The sequence below is a fragment of the Oryctolagus cuniculus genome, chromosome 18 (assembly GCF_051225735.1).
Source record: "Oryctolagus cuniculus isolate XC-2025 breed Fujian yellow rabbit chromosome 18, ASM5122573v1, whole genome shotgun sequence".
NCBI lineage: Eukaryota > Metazoa > Chordata > Mammalia > Lagomorpha > Leporidae > Oryctolagus > Oryctolagus cuniculus.
In genome coordinates, this window is record NC_142884.1 from 62,475,881 (window position 1) to 62,496,252 (window position 20,372).

The 20,372-nt window shown below is 47.1% G+C and overlaps 3 protein-coding genes across 6 annotated transcripts in view; 1 reads left to right on the forward strand and 2 right to left on the reverse strand.

The window, feature by feature from the left end:
* Positions 1 to 73: 73 nt before the first annotated feature.
* Positions 74 to 4,997, forward strand: NIP7 (nucleolar pre-rRNA processing protein NIP7). Of its 2 annotated transcripts, none has more exons than XM_051847247.3 (5): positions 74 to 186; positions 309 to 395; positions 481 to 619; positions 994 to 1,134; positions 4,600 to 4,997. In XM_051847247.3, the coding sequence occupies exons 1-5, from the start codon at positions 131 to 133 to the stop codon at positions 4,630 to 4,632; spliced, it is 456 nt and encodes a 151-aa protein (XP_051703207.1). In that variant the 5' UTR covers positions 74 to 130; the 3' UTR covers positions 4,633 to 4,997. The 2 variants fall into 2 exon arrangements, with proteins under 2 accessions (XP_051703207.1, XP_002711775.1); XM_002711729.6 differs by lacking the exon at positions 4,600 to 4,997 and adding an exon at positions 1,333 to 2,665.
* On the reverse strand, positions 2,847 to 8,782 carry TMED6 (transmembrane p24 trafficking protein 6). The gene is made up of 4 exons (XM_051847245.3): positions 8,532 to 8,782; positions 6,616 to 6,742; positions 5,405 to 5,553; positions 2,847 to 3,247 (listed from the first exon to the last, which is right to left on the reverse strand). Exons 1-4 carry the CDS (start codon positions 8,733 to 8,735, stop codon positions 3,014 to 3,016), a joined length of 714 nt encoding a protein of 237 aa, XP_051703205.1. The 5' UTR covers positions 8,736 to 8,782; the 3' UTR covers positions 2,847 to 3,013.
* Positions 8,783 to 11,508: 2,726 nt separating this feature from the next.
* The window catches only part of TERF2 (telomeric repeat binding factor 2), a 33,428-nt gene continuing 24,564 nt past the window's right edge, over positions 11,509 to 20,372 (reverse strand). For 2 of the 3 annotated variants that reach the window (XM_002711661.5, XM_089320390.1), the window contains exons 8-10: positions 17,875 to 17,960; positions 14,686 to 14,729; positions 11,509 to 12,672 (exon numbers count right to left, since the gene is read on the reverse strand). In XM_002711661.5, coding sequence (XP_002711707.2) covers positions 12,514 to 12,672; positions 14,686 to 14,729; positions 17,875 to 17,960 — 289 coding nt within the window. In that variant the 3' untranslated portion in view covers positions 11,509 to 12,513. The remainder of the gene's footprint in view (positions 12,673 to 14,685; positions 14,730 to 17,874; positions 17,961 to 20,372) is intronic. The other variant, XM_008257547.5, reaches the window with a different exon arrangement.

The following is a 20,372-nucleotide window of genomic DNA, read 5'->3' on the forward strand; positions in this document are numbered from 1 at the left end:
CCCTGGGTTGAGGAACGACCGGAACGGGGCAAGAGAGGCAGGTTTTGGTGTTGCCCGGGAGCCGCCGGCGACCGACTTCCGTTTCCGGTTACTGCGGCACGCGGATCTGGGGCTGCAGCCCGGCGGAAAGATGCGGCCTTTGACTGAAGAGGAGACGCGGGTCATGTTTGAGAAGATGGCCAAATAGTAGGCGCGCGCGCGGGGCGGACGAGGGAGTGTGTGCGGTGGAGAGGGACGGGGGAGACGTGAGGGCGCGCGGCCGGGACGGGCCCCCTCGAGCGGACTCTGGTCCTCTTTTTGGCCCCCAGCATCGGGGAGAACCTGCAGCTGCTCGTCGACCGGCCCGACGGCACCTACTGCTTCAGGCTGCACAACGACCGCGTGTACTACGTGAGGTGAGGCGGGGCCGGGCGGGGGCCGGGGGGCCCGGGGCGCACCAACCCCCTCCTCATCCCGGGCCTCTTCCCCTCCCCCCGTCAGTGAAAAGATCCTGAAACTGGCCGCCAACATCTCCGGGGACAAGCTGGTGTCGCTGGGGACCTGTTTCGGGAAGTTCACCAAGACCCACAAGTTCCGGTTGCACATCACGGCGCTGGACTACCTGGCGCCCTACGCCAAGGTGTGTGCGGGGTGGGGGGCGAAGCCGCGGCCGCTCTCCCACGGGGTCTCCGGCGGGGGTGCCGCGCGGCTCGGTCCCCGGGGAGGACAGCCCGTGCGGGCCCAGGTCACACAGGTGGCCCTGAGGCCCGGAGAAGCTGCCCGTGGCAGAAGCTGTTCGTGCAGAGTCGAGGGAAGAACTTGCTGGCAGACCTGCTCAGGGACTGAACCGTCTGGGGGAATGCGTGTTCTCTCTCTCTCTCTCTCTCTCTCTCTCTCTCTCTCTCTCTCTCTCTCTTAATCCTTTTTAAGAAGCTAATTGCGGATCCTGGCCTCTGCAGGGAGAGAAGCACTGGCGTTTATGTGTCTCCTGCCTTTTCGTTCTCTCCTCTGCAGTACAAAGTGTGGATAAAGCCCGGCGCCGAGCAGTCCTTCCTGTATGGGAACCACGTTTTGAAGTCTGGTCTAGGGCGAATCACTGAGAACACTGCTCAGTACCAGGGAGTGGTGGTCTACTCCATGGCCGACATCCCTTTGGTGAGTAGAGATGATGCCACCTTTCTGCTCCCGAGAGAGGAGTTTTCGGTCTGTGCTCTCGAATGACATGAGTTCTCCTCACTTTTTGAGTTCCTCAAAGACAAGAACTGTGTTTTTTGCGTCTGTGTTCTTTCCACTCCTCAGTGTGGGCTGTTTGAGTGACTCGAGTGACTTCGTGTCTCTTCTTTTGAATCCCAGGGTTTTGGGGTGGCAGCAAAGTCTACACAAGACTGCAGGAAAGTAGACCCCATGGCCATTGTGGTATTTCATCAAGCAGACGTTGGGGAGTATGTGCGGCATGAAGAAACGCTGACTTAAAAAGCCTTCGCCAGGACAGCCGGCCCTGAGAAGGGTCTAGTTTTGTTCCTTTGTGTGTGGTCTTTGTGTGAAGCACCGTGACCTGGTCAGGGACTTCTATGTGTAATACGGCATCGCTGACAAATGCAAGCTGGATTCTTAATGTACACAGTGGCTCAGAAACGAGGTTTCAGATCTTTGTATTTGTGACTCGGTAGAGTACCCCATTACAGATTTGAATTGGAGGGCTTCTTGTGAGTTACAGGTTCCACATTGTTGGAACTGAGGACAAGAATAGCTTGTTACTGTTATCTGTGATAACACTTTGTTTTCTAAACTCTGGCTTTTCTATGTTATTTATTAAAATCAAGAAAGATATTGCCATATCAGAGTAGTAGGCCTCAAATGGAATTTGACTAAGATAATAAGAGCAGTTTATTTAGCTATTTTTCTATACAGTAAGTGCTACGTGGTATAAAACAAAAACTTGGATTCAAACTAGTTCTGCCACCTACCAGCTAGATGGCTTTGGGAGAGTCCTTCAGCTTTAACATGCTTCATTTTCTTCTGTTTAAAAAAGAAAAACTGAAACAGTTTTAACCATCTGCTTAAGAATCATTTCAAAGTTAGAAATCAATTTTTCTTACAAACCTCTTTGCCTACTTGGCTGGCCTGGCCTGGACTGGACCAAAAGCACTGGAGGCTCTGAAATAATAATTCAGCTTCTTCACCTTTCACATGTTTCTTAAAATTATTTTGTGAAAATATATTTTAAAAATCGGTAACACTGGGGCCAGCGCTGTGGTATAGCAGGTAAAGCCATGGCCTGCAGTGCCAGCATCCTATATGGGCACCAGTTCCAGTCAGCTGCTCCACTTCCGATCCAGCTCTCCGCTGTGTCTGGGAAAGCAGAGGAGGATGGCCCACGTCCTTGGCCCCTGCACCCGCGTGGGAGACCGAGAAGCTCCAAGCTCCTGGCTTTGGATCAGCGCAGCTCTGGCCGTTGCGGCCATTTGGGGAGTGAACCAGCAAGTGAAGACTCTCTCTGTCTCTATAACTCTGCCTTTCAAATGAATAAATAAATTTTTAAAAAAACAATAGTTCTAAAAAAAAAAGGACAATAACGTTTCACAGGTTTTTAAGATGTGTGTTGTAAACAGTTTTTAAATGAATATACTCATTTTTAATTCCAAAGAAGATACCTCTAAAAATAAAACAGTTTTGACCACAGAAACACTCTACCAACTCTTGTTTTTCTCTGTAAGCAAACTTGATTTTGTCCCCTCTTGTTTAGCTCTTCTCCCACCCCAGGCTTTGCCTTGAGATTCAGTGAGGTCTAAAGGACTGCTGACTACTGAGCAGTATTTAGATAGTTGATTTAATATATGCTCTGGAAAATACCAACCTCAGCACTGTTTTCCTTGCCACTGTTTTATTGCCATTCTGCCTTTGTAAGTGAGCACAGTATACTAGGACAGTTTGATCTTTTCCCTCCAGTAGCTTTACAGAGCTGACTGGACCAGAGCGTGGACAGAGGTCCTGCCCCAGAAGAAAAGGGTCAGGGTGCTGTCCTCAGCCTGGCTCAGCATCTTGGCTTCTTCGTGTCTCTGATGGTGGGGACGTCGAAGAGCCGCTTCAAGAAATGAAGCTGCAATACCCCGGAAAGAACAATGACAAGGCTCTGTGCTGCCGACCACCAGTTCACATAGTTGTAATTTGATTGGAGAAGGAAGAAGTCACCCATTTTCCTCATCCGGGCGAAGTTGTAGAATCGCCACATGTGGAAGATGTTGTTCTGCACCCTTTGTGTGCTCTCCTGTGGTGGGGAACATCAGTGATTACCATTGCCAGCACAGTAAAGTCGCCGATTGCCACCTAGTCTCATTTGGGCGGTTACCAGCACCCTTACTTAGGTTATCTGGAAGTTGAGTAATTCACTGTCAATTTTAGATAAGTAGTACTAGTATACTTGCTGATAAATGCTAATGTTGCTGTATGTGAAGAATGATCTTTAACTGTAGTTTTTAAAACTATATTATAATGAAAAATGTGAGTGTTCAAATCAGACAGCTCTTCCAGAAGGGTGCAGTGCCTCTGGATTTGAAACAAACTGAATTTACCGTTACCCCTCCAGGTGTATGTTAGAAGACAAAGGCCTGGGGACTGTTAAAGGGCCAAGTAGTAAATATTTTGGCTTTGCTGACTGTGTGGTCTCTTGGAGCTACCAAACGCTGCTCTTAGAATGCAAAAACAGCCTTAGATGGTGTGACATGTTCAAACAAGCATGGCTGCCTTCCAGCAAAGCTTCCCATTTACAAAGGCAGCGAGCCTCTTGGGTGTCACGAAGACTATCAAAGTGAAAAGATCCCACAGAATGGGAGAAAATATCTGCAAACTGTATCTGATAAAGGACTTGTATCCAGAATATGTAGATAAAGCTCTTAAAAATGGACAAGATTTGGGTAGAATTTCTGCAGAGAAGATACACAAATGGTCAATAAAAAGGTGAGAAGATGTTCAGTAATCCAGGATATGAGATACCACTTGACACCCATTAGGGTGGCTGTAATAAAGGCAGTAACAAGTATGGATGGCCAGTCAGGGCTGGTGCTGTGGCATTGTGGCTAAAGCTGCCGACTGCAGTGCTGACATCCCATATGGGTGTCGGTTAGAGTCCTGGCTGCTCCACTTCCTATCCAGCTCTCTGCTATGGCCTGGGAAAGCAGTAGAAGATGGCCCACCCAGGTGGGAGACCCAGAAGCTCCTGGCTCCTGACTGAATTGGCCCAGCTCTGGCTGTTGCAGCTATCTGGGGAGTGAACCAGCAGATGGAAGACCTCAGCCTCGGCCTCTAGCTCTGCCTTTCAAATAAGATAATAAATCTTAAAAAAAAAAAAAAAAAAAAAGAAAGAAATGTTCCTGGCCAGGATGTGGAGAAATTAGAACCCTCCTGTGCTGCTGTTGGGAGTGTAAAATGGTTTAGCCACTGTTACTCGACAAAGGCTGGTTACCACATGACCCAAGGATTGTACTTCTAGCCATACAAAATAGAAAACTAATGTAAAAATTGGTATGGAAATGTTCACAGCAGCATTATGATAGCCAAAAGGTGAAAATAATCAGTGTTTATCCACTGCTTAATGGATAAATAAGATGTTTTCCCATACAGTATGTTAGCCCTAAAAAGGAGCTGAAGACATAAGTGCAACAATGTGGATGGATCATGAAAACACACCAGGAAGGAGAAGCTGGACACTGATGGCCGTGTATTGGAGGCTGGCATTGTGGTGCAGTGAGTTATGCCACACCTGCAATGCTGGCATCCCATTTGAGTGGTGCTTGCTTTCAGTGCAGCTCCCTGCTCCTGTTCCTGGGAAGGCCACATAACGTGGCCCAAGCACTTGCATCCTTATCACCCACATGGATGAACTGGGTGAAGTGCCAGGCTTCTGGCTTCAGCCTGACCCAGCCCCAGTTGTTGGTGCCATTTGGGAGTGAGCCAATTGAAGATCTTTCTCCCTCCATCTGTAACTCTGCCTTTCAAATAAATATCTTTTTAAAAGGCCATTCATTGTATGGTTCAATCTATATGAAATGTACAGAATAGGTAAGTCAAGACTAGGGTCTCATGGGAAATGGAGAGAGAAATGGATAGAAGGTTTCTTTTTGGGGTGATAAGACTTAGGGAATTAGATGCCAATGGTGTTTGCATGGTCCTGTGAATATGCTGTTGATGTTCAGTTGTATGATATATGTTCTGTCTCTATTAGGAAAAAAAGGCAGTAGCCCAGATTGGGCCTGTGAGCCAATTTGCCAACCGCTGGTATAAAACAAGTGAGGAATTTCAAAAACTCCAAGTAAAAAATGTATGAAAGGATTCAGATCCCTTTGCCTACATGGTTTCTACCCAAATGAGCCCTCATTCCAGTTTAAAATCGGTTTCCACAGAGGTTTCCCACAGAATGCCCCATTACCTCAATTGCATCCAGAGTGTCGTTCAGTTGCTTCCTGTCCTGCTGTTTATGGTCCGTCTCAGGCCCCTCATAGAAAATTCCAAAATTGAGGTACACTTGCACAGAACCAAAGTGATTTTGCTGATTACTTAGACAAAGCTGGTAAAAACCTGTAGGAATTCATGCATCATTACTAAGTCTTGCGTCTCCTACTCTGTTAAGATTTCCCTAGAGACAGCTTCTCAGCCTTAAAATTGCTGCCGTAGCACCCTGTTTACTTGGGAAGTCTAGAGATCCCATGTTTGACATGGAAGATGTTACATAAAATTTATTTTTAATTTTGTCAAATATCAATAACTTTATACTGAATAAAAAACCAGTGTACTCTTTAACCTGTGCTTCCCACATGTTATTGAGGAACAACAGGTTGGCTTGCAATTAAGAGCATGAAGTATGTGCTCATTGCACAGCATCAGAGCTAGAATACCACCCTGAACTTAAACTAAGGGAGAAAGTGATGTGAATGAAACCACCCTGGAGTAATTGCTTGCCGGGTAACGTGTACAGAGACTGATGGTTTAAGCTATCTGCTGGTGCTGGCTCTTGGCTGACGTTGCCGTCGTGTGTGTAGGTTGGGTGGAGATTCCAGTAGTCAGAGAGCCAGTGGTTGTTGAGATCAGAGAGGTCAAAATGACTGGGAGGCACTGTCGGCATGTAGGGGCCTGTGATGCCAAGTTTGTCTGATGCTCCCGTTGAGAAAGTCCTCTTGGTGCACCTGGCTAGTAAAGAGGGCAGGTGAGTCTGGCGCAGTGCCGGCGGGGGCGGGCTTGCTCTTGCTGGAGGGATTTTTGACTGGAGAAGTGTGTTGTGGAGTGTGGGTATCTCCTGTGGCTGTTCTAAATCTGCTTTTAGTCACTGGCTCAAAGTATTCTGATGACTGGAAAGAAACGCTACCTCACAGCAAATGAATTGGAATTCTATATTATAAATGGATCTCTGAGTCATTTTCCCAGTCTGATTAGCTTCTAGGGAGGTTGTTAATAGTCACCTGGAGACACTGCCCCCACCCCACCCCACCTGCCCTTAGACATGAGCAGTCTTCAGGAGCACTGGCTCTGGGTGCTGAAGGCTCAATATTTTTCCTTCTGTTTCACCATCTCGATGTACTTCCTTTTCCTCCAGTTACTTGGAAACCTATGAATGTTGTAATAGCTATGATGATGGAAACAGACCTGTCTCTTTGGTAGGGAAGTTAATCTGTCCCCGAACATCCTGGGAAGTGTCTAAGAGGACACCCTGCGGGGTGTGTGCCGTGGCAGCAACGTGCCGGTCATGTGACATCCCCAGTGTCCGCTGAACCTGCCGAGACACATTAAAATGGAAGAAAAGCAGCTGCTACATCACTGATAATCCACATAGGTGGTAGGTAAGGTTGAAATCCCACCATCAGCACCTCGGTGACTTCCATCTGGGATGGTGCAAATCTGGGGAGGTTGGAAGAGTTTTTAGTTGTCATGGTGACGGTGTTCAATGTGGAGGCACAGAAATCTAAATACCCTTGCAGAACAAAGAATTGCGCAAAATGCCTACAGCACCCCTGCTAAGGAAGAAGCCCAATCTGACCGGTCATTTGGTGTGGATTAGCGGATAGGTTGGGTTCTGGCTGGAGTTCTTCACTGAACTTGTTTGGTGAGCTCCTTGGCAGTGTCCCACACTTGGACATTTGTTGCCTTGCAGCCCATACCCACAGCAGGCACTTGTCTCAAGCCGAATCTTTTTTCTTTTTCCTTTGGAAAGGCAGAGTGGCAGAGATATCTTCAGTCCCTGGTACATTTACATTTACATAACCAGGACAGCAGCTGGGGCTGGGCGCCAGGTTGAAGCCAGGAGCCTGGAACTCCACCCGGCTCTCCCATATGGACAGCAGAGATTCTAGTACTTGAGCCACCATCTGCCTCCCAGGTGCACGTTAGCAGGAAGTTGGGTGGGAAGCAGAGTAGCCAGGACTCAGGCACTCTGATGGATGCAGGTGTCCCGAGTGGCAGCTTAGCCCGCTGTGCCACAGTGCCCACTCCCAAGCTGGATCTTGGTAAGTCCAGGCTATAGTGAACTGACTAGTAGCTGCTGTTCAAAAATATTCAGAGATAAGGACAATCTCTGATAAGGTGTTGGTTTTTTTTTTTTTTTTGGACAGGCAGAGTGGACAGTGAGAGAGAGACAGAGAGAAAGGTCTTCCTTTGCCGTTGGTTCACCCTCCAATGGCCGCCGAGGCTGGCGCAATGCGGCCGGTGCACCGCACTGATCCGAAGGCAGGAGCCAGGTACTTCTCCTGGTCTCCCATGGGGTGCAGGGCCCAAGCACTTGGGCCATCCTCCACTGCACTCCCGGGCCACAGCAGAGAGCTGGCCTGGAAGAGGGGCAACCGGGACAGAATCCGGAGCCCCGACCGGGACTAGAACCCGGTGTGCTGGCGCCGCAAGGCGGAGGATTAGCCTAGTGAGCTGCGGCGCCGGCCTCTGATAAGTTTATTTAAAACAGATTTTAAGTTACAGTGGAATGGAATAAGATCAACATAATCTATTACTATATAAATAAAAACTGGAAATTTAGCAGATTTCTAAGATAAAGGAAACAGGCTACAACTTTAATGCTGACTTTTGTACTGTTAACAGTATAGTTAAACGTTCTTGACCCGTGATCAGGTAACTTGAAAGCATTTACCTTCTTAAGAGACGTAGGATTGTGTTGCTGAGTAGAAACAAACCTTGAGCCAGTGACTCTCCAGTTTGTTGGGATCACTCTAAAGGCAGAATAGCATATGTTGCTCCCCTGGCCCCATGAACTTTGAAATCTTTGGGTCTCCAAAGTTCATGCTACTTCTTCATTTGAATTTGTACTAAATCTTTATTAATGTCATAAGTAAATGTTAAAAGTACGCCTCCCTTGGTAGGAAAAGCCAAACCATATGTTTTAGCTCTTATTGGGGATTATTCATCCGAGAGTTCTCCTCTAACTGCAGGTTCATTTCATTAATAGGTGGGGAATCACAGTGTAACAGACAACCAAGCCTTGTTTTAGTCTAGAACCTGACCCACTTTACAAAATGAAAAAGAACAAATCTCCAGTGTGGCTGGAGGAGCCCAAGTACCTCATAACTGAAATAGAAGTATCCAGCCTGTTGGGCAAATTGCCAAAAGCATTCTGTGCCTCCCGGAGGGATCATGATGGCAAAGTCATGTCGATCAGCTGCACGCAAGAGCGGCTGGCCAGGTAGGAGTTGTGTCTTCTGGTTCCTAATAGGAATCACTAGATGCAGAATCACCAACCCAGCCCCAAAGAGCAAAGGGGACATGCTGCTTCCTGTAGACTCTGCAGGTGCTGCTTGCAGCCCAGTGGAACCAAAGTGGTTTAGACGACTGCTGGGGTAATCATTAACCCCACAATTCAAGTTAGGCCAACTTCAGGGCCTTGCACAAACATCCAGTAATAGAACTGCCATGACACGTCCACTCTCGTCTCACAGTTTTTGCTTTCACCTCCAAAACCCAGTGGCTTGCTTATCAAACCTAAATAGGGGCTCCACAGAGTATGCCTCAGGAGAGGTTCTTGTCTACTCTTTGGGCTAACATTTTTTTTTTTTGGGGGGGGGGTGGGCTATCATTTTCAGTTCATGCTTCTTAGGAATAAAATATTAGCAAAGTTTATTTATAATCACCTGAATATACACCTAAATAGACAAAAGCCAGGTGGGGAGATTTTTTTTCTTATGTTGAATTGCTAGGTGCTACCTGCTCTTTCCAAACAAGACAGAGAAACCCCAGATTGCTCAATGCTACATATTACAGAAGGTACAGCACGGGCCGGCACTGTGGCACAGCAGGTTAAAACCCTGGCCTGAAGTGCCAAAATCCCATTTGGGCGCCGGTTCTAGTCCCGGCTGCTCCTCTTCCGATCCAGCTCTCTGCTGTGGCCTGGGATAGCAGTAGAAGATGGTCCAAGTCCTTGGGCCCCTGCGTCCATGTGGGAGACCTGGAAGAAGCTCCTGGCTCCTGGCTTCAGATCAGCGCAGCTCCAGCTGTTGCGGCCAGCTGGGGAATGAACCAGTAAATGGAGGACCTCCCTGTCTCTCTCTGCCTCTCCTCTGTGTAACTCTTTCAAATAAATCAATAAATAAAAAAAAAAAAAGGGGGTACAGCATGCAACCTTTAAATGAAGAGTAACAAAGACAGTGGCCAACCCCTCACCAACATGCCTTGTTCTTTTATCTTCTACCTGGTATATTATCTAAAGCTATGCAGAGCCACCCAGAGACTTAAGTTGTTCAGACCTCTTCTTCCATTCAGGACTTCAGCATCCACTGACTCCGTGGCAAGCACTGAGCTGAGAGGTGCTTGCATCTTCCTGGTCCCAACAGACCCATGAAGGAGGTTACTGTGGTCCACGTTCAGAGATGAGGAAGAAGACAGGAAACTGAGTGGCTGGCTCATGGTCTCAAGCACAGCTACCAGAGCTGGGCCCTCATGGGGGCTCGAATTCTTAACCATCAGGACTATTCCTCAAGCTATTGGTCTGAGTTCTGACAATGTTAAAACATGCTGTTTCTTTAATAATCTTACAAATCAAGATGCATTATCACCTTCTAATGAAAAAGTGCTTCAGCCTTCACTGCAGTGATTCCTGGTATCACAAGCTAAAAAACAGAGAAGACTTCATATGATCCAGTCCCAGGGAGGCCAAACACAGGGCAACACAGGGCAGGCACAGTGGTCCTGCAGCTGTCTGGATAAAGTGAAGGCAGGAGACCTGTGGACCATCAGTGTACAGTGCTACAGGCGTCCCTGACATGGATCCCACTGCCACAGCAATCCTACCACCACTCACAGCATGAGTGGAATCAGCTAGTCACTGATCACAGTAAGTTACACAGTTCTGCGGAAGCTGTAAAACACAGTTTTGTTTGTACACATTTCAGTAACACTCTTCTAACACTGAAGTTTCATGAAAAAACAGTTAATGGTGGTAGGATTCTGGCATAGCAACTACGATGCTGCTCAAGACGCCGTATCCCATGTTGCAGTACCAGCTCTGCTCCTGGTCCCAGCTGTTACCAGACCCTGGGAAGCAGCCGTTGATGACTCAAGTGGTTGGGTCCCTGCCACCCACATGAGAGACAGAAACAGTTCTTGCTCCCAGCTCCAGCCCAAGTCTTTGTGGTATTTGGGGGATGAATCAGTGATCAGGGTCTGTCTCTCTTTCAAACAAAACAAAAGTTAATGGACTTGCAGTTTCTCAAGTTTAAGAACCACTGATTCGGATATTAGTTCTTAAATCTACAATTTCATGCTATCTGAAAGGCAGGAGAGAAAACAGCTATCTTCCGTCTGCTGGTTCATGCCCCATCATGCCCCACAACAGCTGGGGATGAGGCAGCTCACAATCAGGAGCTAAAACTCAATCCAGGTGTCTCATGTGGCTGGCAGGAACTCAATTACTTGAGCCTCACTGTTGCCTCCCAGGATGCACATTAGCAGGAAGGGAGAGACAGAAGCGGAACCAGGACTTGAACTCAGGCACTTCTGGGATGCCGGCATCCTAAGCCACACTCCTGCCCAGACGATACAGTTTGACTCTTTTACCTAGAAAGTGCCTTCACATCATCTGAGTTGAAAAGAGAAAACTGCATTCTAATCTGATGGCTTGGAGGACACAACCAGCTGCAACCAGAAGGTTGCTGGACCAAGAGGAGCTCACATCCTCAGCTCCCCTGGTGTTGGCTGATAGAAAAACAGTGGTACCAAACCCAAAGTACACTGTTAGTAGGCAGGAAGGATGAACAGAGTTTCCAGTTTGTAACTAATGGATGAGTTCTAAAGCTTTAGCATTTCTTTACCCCTTGCCTCTACCCCCCCACAGTGAGAAGGGAGGAATTCTCTTGTCCTCAGAAGAAATTAACAGATTAAGAGGCAAATTCCATATCATCATCTGTCGTAGCTTCCAAGGATTAGAAATTCCAGTACAGTTAAGACATTAGCTCCTTCATCAAAACAGTTTAGCAAACTCTGTTCATCATTTGTCTGCCTCCATCTGTGAATACATGCTGGGCTTCAATTAATGAGCTACTTAAATCTGAGAGAAGCAAGACTTTAATGAAGAATGCTACAAGTATGGACAATAATTAGTTCTCATATTTTAAAAAAAGATTACAGAAAACACTTTACTGAAATTTTTTGCTAAAAAGACAGTCTTTAAGGATGTCCAAGAGAGACAGCAAGCACAACACAGTACAAAAGGAGAAGGGAATTTTGAATTCCAGTGCAAGACACTAACACAGCACAAGTAGAGAATCGGGCGGAAGCAACCATTTCACAAAGAATGGAACTGGGCATTCATATTCAATCAGGATTTGTTTTTTTGTTTTGTTTTGTTTTGTTTTTAGCTTTAAAATTCAGCTAAGGGAGGGGACTGGGAAGGAAAGGGGTGTAGCTAAGCTTATCTACAATCACCATTTTACCATAAAACACACTGGTTCAACCACATGAGAAGTGGAGGACAAACCTGCCTACACAGTCCAGCAGATATTAAGAGGCATTGCCAGGGCAGTCAGGTCTGGGGTTGATCACAACTGTTTCCAGTTTTTAAAGGGAGTCTGATTCCACAAGGACTGCTCTTACCAACCTGGGCTCCTAACAAACAGATGATGTTCCTTTCAATTTGCATCAGAAGGCCAACATTTTACATTGAACAAGTTCACTCCAAAAAATGCTCATGTTGCTGGTTTTAAAAGATCATGGGGTCATAAGTGGCTCCTAATAGACTCCATCATTTCCTAGAAGATTCTACAGATTACCAGGGATTTAAATGTAAGCAAACCACTAAAAAAGGGAAATCCTAAGGATATTCTGGCACTACACAAGCTGCGTGCCTGTCACCTCTGCCAGGACACGGGGCAGATTGGCTTTGCTTCTTGGCTCCATGATCTCCCACAGTGAGGAAGTGGAGCGGGGACATCCCCGTGCTGACAGAGGCTGCCCAAATCCTTAGCCCAGCCCAGCTTCTGAAAGAACAGCAGACTACCAGGACTATAATTAGGAACCAGGCTCCTGTGAATCCTGTGGAAATGAAGGCTTGTTTCAGTTCATGCCAAGTTTTTTCATGGTCCGCCAGCGATCCTTAATCATCACAGCTGTTCGATTAACAAATGGGTAATTTTTAGAAATGGCAGCCCAGTTTCCTTCCCCATACTTCTGCACACCAGCCTTGACCCACTCGCTTTCTTCTACAGTCCACTTCTGCAAAAGAAAACAGAGGCCACATTTCAGCGATGCTCTTCATTTGTATCTTCTCCAACACGTGATGAAATACACTCAGAATCCTAGTGAGCACGGTGCTGTGGTGTAGTGGGTTCAGCCGCCATCTGCAGTGCCGGCATCCCATATGGGTGCCAGTTTGAGCCCCAGCTGCTCCACTTTTTTTTTTTTGACAGGCAGAGTTAGTGTGAGAGAGAGAGAGAGACAGAGAGAAAGGTCTTCCTTTTTCTGTTGGTTCACCCCCCACAAGTGGCTGTTATGGCCGGCGCACTGCGCCAATCTGAAGCCACGAGCCAGGTGCTTCCTCCTGGTCTCCCACGCAGGTGCAGGGCCCAAGCACCTGGGTCATCCTCCACTGCACTCCGGGGCCACAGCAGAGAGCTAGACTGGAAGAGGAGCAACTGGGACAGAATCCGGTGCCCCAATTGGGACTAGAACCCGGGGTGCCGGCACCGCAGGCAGAGGATTAGCCTAGTGAGCCGCGGTGCTGGCCAAGCTGCTCCACTTTTAATCCAGCTCTCTGCTCATGTGCCTGGGAAAAGCAGCGAAGATGGCCCAAGTCCCTGGGCCCCTGCACCAACATGGGAGACCAGGAAGAAACTCTGGGCTTCTGGCTTCAGCCTGGCCCAGCCCCAGCCAGGATCTAGAAACTCATCCTGCAGCTCTCACATGAAAAGGGATCCAACTACTTAAGCTATCACCTGCTGCCTCCCAGTGTGTCCATCAGCAGGGAGCCGGAATCAGGAGTGGGGCTGGGACGCAAACCCACACACTCAGATAGAGATGCAGCATCTCAGGTGACACGTTTTGTTTTTTTTTAGGCTATGAAAGTATTTTATTTAGTAATGGAAAATATCACTAATTAAAATCTAGGAATGCATTACATTTAGCTCTCTATCCTTTGCAAGAGTTTCCACAAATAGTAGCATAGGGCTTCATTCCCCAGGTGACATCTTAACCACTGGCAAACCCTCATCCCATCTGCTAGGATTCAAAGATTTATTTATTTATTTGAAAGACAGAGTTACAGTGAGACAAGGAGAGACAGATCTTCCAGCTGCTGGTTCACTCCCCAAATGGCCACAATGGCCAGCACTGGGCCAGGCAAAAGCCAGGAGTCAGGAGCTTCATCTGGGTCTCCCACATGGGTGGCAAGGGCCCCAGCTCTTGGGCTATTCCCTGCTGCTTTTCCCAGGCCATTAGCAGGGAGCTGGATCAGAAGTAGAGCAAGCGGGACAAAAACCAGCACCAATATGGGATACCAGCAGAGCAGGCGGGCTTTCCCTGCTACGCCACAGCACTAGTCCTGAGGAAATTCGAGGCAGCAACATGTTCAGGCTGTAGCATGGGAGTTACTGCCTACTGTTAGTAACATTGTTGCACAGTGACAATCAGGAAATACTAATGAAACTGAAAAGGAACAGAGCAGAAAGATTTGGAAATGTGGAGCCTGGCCATAGAAGAAAGGAAGAAAATCCTTGTTTGGGACAGGGTTAACGAGGTAGAGTACTCACTAGCTAAAGAGATGAGTGCAGGAAAAAAGGAGCTATGTGCTAATAGGGAAAAAATGGAAGATCGATCCCAAAGGCATTCAAAGATCTTCACGGCTGCCCTTCCCATCACAGGCCCAGGGGCCCGGAAGAGCAGAATTGTTTGTGAAATCCCAGGACACTTTCAGTGACCCTGCCCACTACTGACTTGGGATTCATTTCCCGGTACTCTGCCAGCAAAGCACTCAGCAGCTGCTGCCATGGTTCAAGTGGGCCCAAGCTGCCTCATACACCTGCCATTTTAGCTGCAAATTTCCAATGTGTATATGTTGCGCATGTCAGGTTTCTGTCCCCCTAGATTTTTTTCTTCCACAGAAAAATTTAGTTTGAATTATCCGAAAACCTCAAAACAACCCCCAACAAACAAAGTTACTGGGTGCATGTTAATCTATGTCTGTGAGAAAGGGATCTTATGACTTGCATCAGAAAAGAAACCATGAATTACCTGCTTTCTTGCTATCATGCTGGCACTGTCTTCATCTGGTGCTGCTAGAAAACATGAAAGTGCACTCGTTTCAGAGTTCAGCTTTTACTGTGTAAAACATCAGAAAAAACAGAGAACGTCCCCAAGGGAAAACCGGCTTCAAATGTCACAAGCATGGAGATATCACTAAAGGAGAATGTATTTGTGTCCTTTGTTTGCAAAGACCACTTTAGCCCGCAAGTCTATATAGGGCAAGTGCATTACCAACAGGCTTTCAATAGATACAGACTAATGATACATTTCAGACTGTCTAGAAAAGATTATTTTCTAAAATTACTGAGGGACTATCATATTCTGGTTTTTTTTTTATTTTATTTATTTATTTATTTATTTATTTATTTATTTATTTATTTTTGACAGGCAGAGTGGACAGTGAGAGAGAGAGACAGAGAGAAAGGTCTTCCTTTGCCGTTGGTTCACCCTCCAATGGCCGCCGTGGCTGGCGCGCTGCGGCCGGCGCACCGCGCTGATCCAATGGCAGGAGCCAGGAGCCAGGTGCTTTTCCTGGTCTCCCATGGGGTGCAGGGCCCAAGCACTTGGGCCATCCTCCACTGTACTCCCTGGCCACAACAGAGAGCTGGCCTGGAAGAGGGGCAACCGGGACAGAATCCGGTGCCCCAACCGGGACTAGAACCCGGTGTGCCGGCGCCGCTAGGTGGAGGATTAGCCCAGTGAGCCGCGGCGCTGGCCTTGTTTTTTTTTTTTTTTTTTTTTTTTAAAGATTTTATTTATTTATTTGAGAGGTAGAGTTACAGACAGTGAGAGGGAGACACAGAGAGAAAGGTCTTCCTTCCGTTGGTTCACTCCCCAGATGGCCGCAACGGCCGGAGCTGTGCTAATCTGAAGCCAGGAGCCAGGCGCTCCTTCCTGGTCTCCCACGTGGCTACAGGGGCCCAAGGACTTGGACCATCTTCTACTGCTTTCCCAGGCCATAGCAGAGAGCTTGACTGGAAGAGGAGCAGCCAGGACTAGAACCAGTGCCCCTATGGGATGCCAACACCGCAGGCGGAGGATTAACCTACTGGGACACAGCGCCGGCCCCTGTCATATTCTGTTTTTAAGATTTATTTATTTGAGAGCATTAGAGAGAGGGAGAGACAGATCTCTCATCCTCTATTTCAATCCCTAAATGGCCCAAACAGCCAAGTCTGAGCCAGGCCAAACCCAGGAGTCAGGTGCTTCATCTGGGTGTCCCACATAGGTAGCAGGAAAAAAGCACTGCATTTCCTAGTCCATTAGCAGGAATCTTGATGGGAAGTGGAGCAGCTGGCACATGAACCAGCCCCCATTAGGGACGCTGAGGTTGCAGGCAGCTGTCTTACTGGCTATGCCACAATGCCAGCCCCTGTCATATTTTTTTGTTTTTGTTTTAAAGATTTTTAAATTTTATTTGAAAGGCAGAGTTACAGAGAGAAGACACAGAGAGAGGAAGAGAAAAAGAGAGAAAGATCTTCCATCCATTGGATCACTTCCCAAATAGCTGCAAGAGCTAGGGCTGGGCCAGACTGAAGCCAGCCTTCCAGGTCTGCCACGTAAGTGCTAGGGCCAAAGTGCTTGGGCCATCCTCTGCTGCTTTCCCAGGTATTTTAGCAGGGAGCTGGATTGGAAATGGAGCAGCCAAGACTCGAACTGGCACCTCTGTCTTATTCCTTAAATTTAATTTCACTTTATTTTTTAAAGTTCATTTATTTAGAAAGGCAGAATAACTAGTTTATTTCCCAAATGCCCACAAAAGCCAGGGCTAAGCCAAGCTGAAACCAGGAGCCAGGAACTGCATCTGGGTCTCCTATGTGGGTGGCAGGGACCAAACACTTGGGCTATCACCTGCTGCCTCCCAGGGTGTGCATTAGCAGGAAGCGGAATTGGAAGTGGGGGAGCCAGGACTGGAACCAGGCACTTCAATATAAGATACATGAATCTCACGCAGCAACTTAACTGCCATGCCGAATACCTACCCCAGGACTGTTTTATTTAAAACTCTAACATGTATGTATGTATATGATATGGTATTTCTGCTTTATGGCTCCCTGCCAGCCACTGCTTTGATATAACAGTTTTATTGATTTAAATCAGAATTTTCAAATCCTTACTCATTTTATCCAAGTTTAATTTGGGTCAGTTTCCTGAGCAAGAGTCCGCACTCCTACAGACCATGTGAGGTCTTTTCAAGCTCTTCTTCTCAGCCTATAAATAAGAGATCACGTCTCAGAGCTAGTGTTGTGGCACAGCAGGTTAAACCACTGCCTGTGATGCCAGCATCTCACACTGGGGCCAGTTCAAGCCCCAGATGCTCTACTTTCGATCCAGCTCCCTGCTAATGTGTCTGAGAAAGCAGTGGAGGATGGCCCAAATACTTGGGCTCCTATATCCATGTTGGAGACCTGAAAAAAGCTCTGGCTTTAGCCTGGCCCAGCCCTGGCCCTTGCAGCCATTTGGGAAATGAACCAGCAGGATCTCCCTTTAATGCTGCCTTTCAAAAAAAAGATTGAGGCTGGCACTGTGGCATAGCACATAGAGCCACTGCCTGCGATGCCATCCCTTATGGGTGTCCCTACTGCTTCACTTCTGATCTAGCTCCCTGCGAATAGCCTGGGAAAGCAGTGGAGGGAGACCCAAGTGTTTGGGCATCTGCCACCCATATGGGAGACCTGGAAGAAACTCCTGCCTCCTGGCTTCAGCCTGGCCCAGAGCTGGCTGTTTTGGACATCTGGGGAGTGAACCAGCAGGTGGAAGATCCCTCTCTCTAACTCTGATTTTTCAAAATAAATTAATTTAAAAAAGAAAAAAAATATGTATATATAGAGCTAGTAAGAGTTTTTTTTTTCTTCAACAACAACCAAAAAAATGGAGGGAATGACCCATAACCATCTTTTCTAATTAAAGGACTTTAGGAAGAACACCAACTATATTAAATCATAGTTTTTACTGAAATACAGCTAGGAATTCTCTTTAATCATAAAGTGCTGCTTTGACAGTCTCCATGGCTTACTGGGAAAGGACATGAAACTGACTCCTTGTCAATCCAAATGAGGTCAGACCTTAGTAAATTTTTCTATTTTGACAGCTGTAGATTCTGGAACATGAAGAGAACAACATATATCTGTAATCCAGCAAACATTAAGGAAGCGCCGAGGCGATTCCACGGCTCACCCTGAACTTGAAACAAGTCGTCCTCTTCCACCCAGGTCTCTTTTTCTTCCACCCCGTTAGAGCTGTTCCACTTGCTCTTGGGCACTCTGAGGGAGATCAAAGAGAGAACAAGATGTAAAACAAATTCATCCCAGCACATCCCATACTCTGTCCTCCACACGCTGGCCCGTACTCATCCTTGTTTGTGCCCACATGTGAGGTCCATCTGCATACAATTCCAAATCCACTGCCTCCCTCCCTGGCTGGCCAGCATCTCCACGTGAACACCCCCAGGCTGCAGGACCACTGCCCAAACAGCACTGAGTACATCACCGCCACCCGAAATCTCTTTTCTTCCTGGAATTTGTTTTGATTGTGTTTGACTTTTCTAACCCAGAAGATACAAACTCCTCCTTGATGCTCATCCCTGGGTGGACCTGCTTTCCCTCCTCGGTTCCCCTAGTTCAAGACACTGGTGCCTTTCACCAGGATTACACTGGCCTTTCCCTTCCAAAGCCACCAGAACAAGTGTGCTGCACTGACCACACCCCTCATGCCTGTGATGGCTTCTCCCTGTGTGAACGGCAGAGCCTAATGCCTTTATGGGGCACCCAGAACACCCAGTCTGCCCCCAGCTCTCACAAACGCACGCACACACAGCACCACTGCTCTTCTTCCTCCTATAAGCTCTGCACTTTCCTGCTCTGTGTGTCCTGTTCCCTTTACCTGGGAGTCCCTTCCCTGCCCAAATCCTAGCCATCCTCCAAGGCCATCTCTCAACAAAGCTTCCTCTTACTACCAACCCCAACACAAAGTCCCTAGTCCTCTATGCTGTGGCACAGGCATCCACTCAATAAAGAAGCATTTCACAATGTGCCCCAACCATGAGCTTCTTAAAGGCAGGGACCAAATCTTCATTTGCTACCCAACACCCAGCGCAGTCACACACCCCCTAACAGTAAGTAAGGCAATAATGGGATTGTCCAAGCACCACACAGGCGTTACAACATCAAGGATTAAATAAGCAAGAATCCTTCCTCTGAGCCTGAGATGTTAAGTACTTGGGTATAGCCCAAGGAAAGTCCCCCAACTGAAAAATAAACCCAAACCCAAAGTAAATGAAAACTGATTTGCCTCTTCTAATCAACTTTGTTACCTGACTGGCCTCAGAAAATGAAAACATCGCTTACAAAACAAACAGAAATGTCTGAATTAAGAGTTCTGAAAACATATGTAAATAACTTGTACAAGCTGACCAAGACAATGGACAAATCTGTTCTTCTACATGAAAAGAAACAATTTTTAACACTCTGGTAATTTTGCAAATAACTAATGAAAGCAGTTGGCTGATAAGTACATAGGTTTGGAAAAATTCCTTTGAGTTTCGTTTTTATTAAGTTATTTAACCAACTGTTAGAAGACAAATGGTGGACTCTCCTTTGTTTTTAAATCGGATCATATGACCCAAACTCCTGAAATAAATTTGTTAATAACACAGGGAAAGAATTACATAAGGTTTTTCTTCCTCTGAATATTACTGTCAACAAAAAGTCAGAGGGGCTACAGTTTTCTCTGTGCTTGGCTCAGTGCTGGCATAAAACTGACTTCAAGCCAGTGTGCAGCTGTTGTCTTCACAGGCCGCATCCCTGCTTATGGGCATTATTCCTATACAACTGTCCTGGTAGTCGCTTGAAGTGTTTCAGACAATGATTTCTTGTTGACAGTTCTTGGGTGGAAGGGGCTGAGATTAGGCCTATTAACTGTTGGTGGTTCTGTGGGCCCAGGCAACTCGGGCCACTTTATGATCTTTAAGTTGCTCACTTGCAAAGTGAGAACTCCATGAGCAGGAGTCTACCAGGAGCCAGCTAACTAGTCTGGCTGCTGGCTTTATGTGACATTGATGGGCTAAAGGTCTTTACATTTTTAAAAAGTGCAAAAAAACATAAGATGGAGAAATTATGTGGCCTACAATACCTCTGCTGGCCTTTTACAAAGTTTGGGTGTCACCCCTTACATTGCAAGAACAAGAATCATATTTGGTTACCTTGCTACATGCAAGGTACTACTGAGACAAAGCCTAGGAGCCAAAGCCCTGCCCCCAGTGATTGCCCCTGACTGCCTTCCAGATCGCCGGGCTTCCTCACGCCTTCCCTGCTTACCAAGGCCATCTCCAGCATACTCAGTGCCTGTCCAGGAGCCCTTGGGGCTGTCTCATCAGGCCTCCAATTAATTGTATTAGAATTATCTGGAGCAAGGTCACAAAAGCAGATTACATTCTTCTGCCTCTTCAAATTCAGTGGTCAGGAGCATGGGGACTTTTTCCCCCACAATTCCACAGGTATTTGTGACACAAAGCCCAGTTTGAGCACCTTGGCCTGACCGACTGCAATAGAAACTCGAGATCTGGCCCACAGACCCATCCAGACTGTTCTTCCTCACCCATGCACTGCATTCTTCCATCACACAGACTACAGGTAGTACACCAGGCTTTCTCACACTCATATGGCAGGCGATCCACT

Coding starts and splice junctions, on each gene's coding strand:
- NIP7 (XM_002711729.6), top strand. CDS start 131: ATGCGGCCTTTGACTGAAGAGGAGACGCGGGTCATGTTTGAGAAGATG. Junction 396..480: donor GACCGCGTGTACTACGTGAG/GTGAGGCGGGGC, acceptor TCCCCCCGTCAG/TGAAAAGATCCTGAAACTGG. Junction 620..993: donor ACCTGGCGCCCTACGCCAAG/GTGTGTGCGGGG, acceptor TCTCCTCTGCAG/TACAAAGTGTGGATAAAGCC.
- TMED6 (XM_051847245.3), bottom strand. CDS start 8,735: ATGTCCCCTTTGCTCTTTGGGGCTGGGTTGGTGATTCTGCATCTAGTG. Junction 6,743..8,531: donor ACTTCTATTTCAGTTATGAG/GTACTTGGGCTC, acceptor GTGTCTCGGCAG/GTTCAGCGGACACTGGGGAT. Junction 5,554..6,615: donor CTTCCCTACCAAAGAGACAG/GTCTGTTTCCAT, acceptor GAATTCCTACAG/GTTTTTACCAGCTTTGTCTA.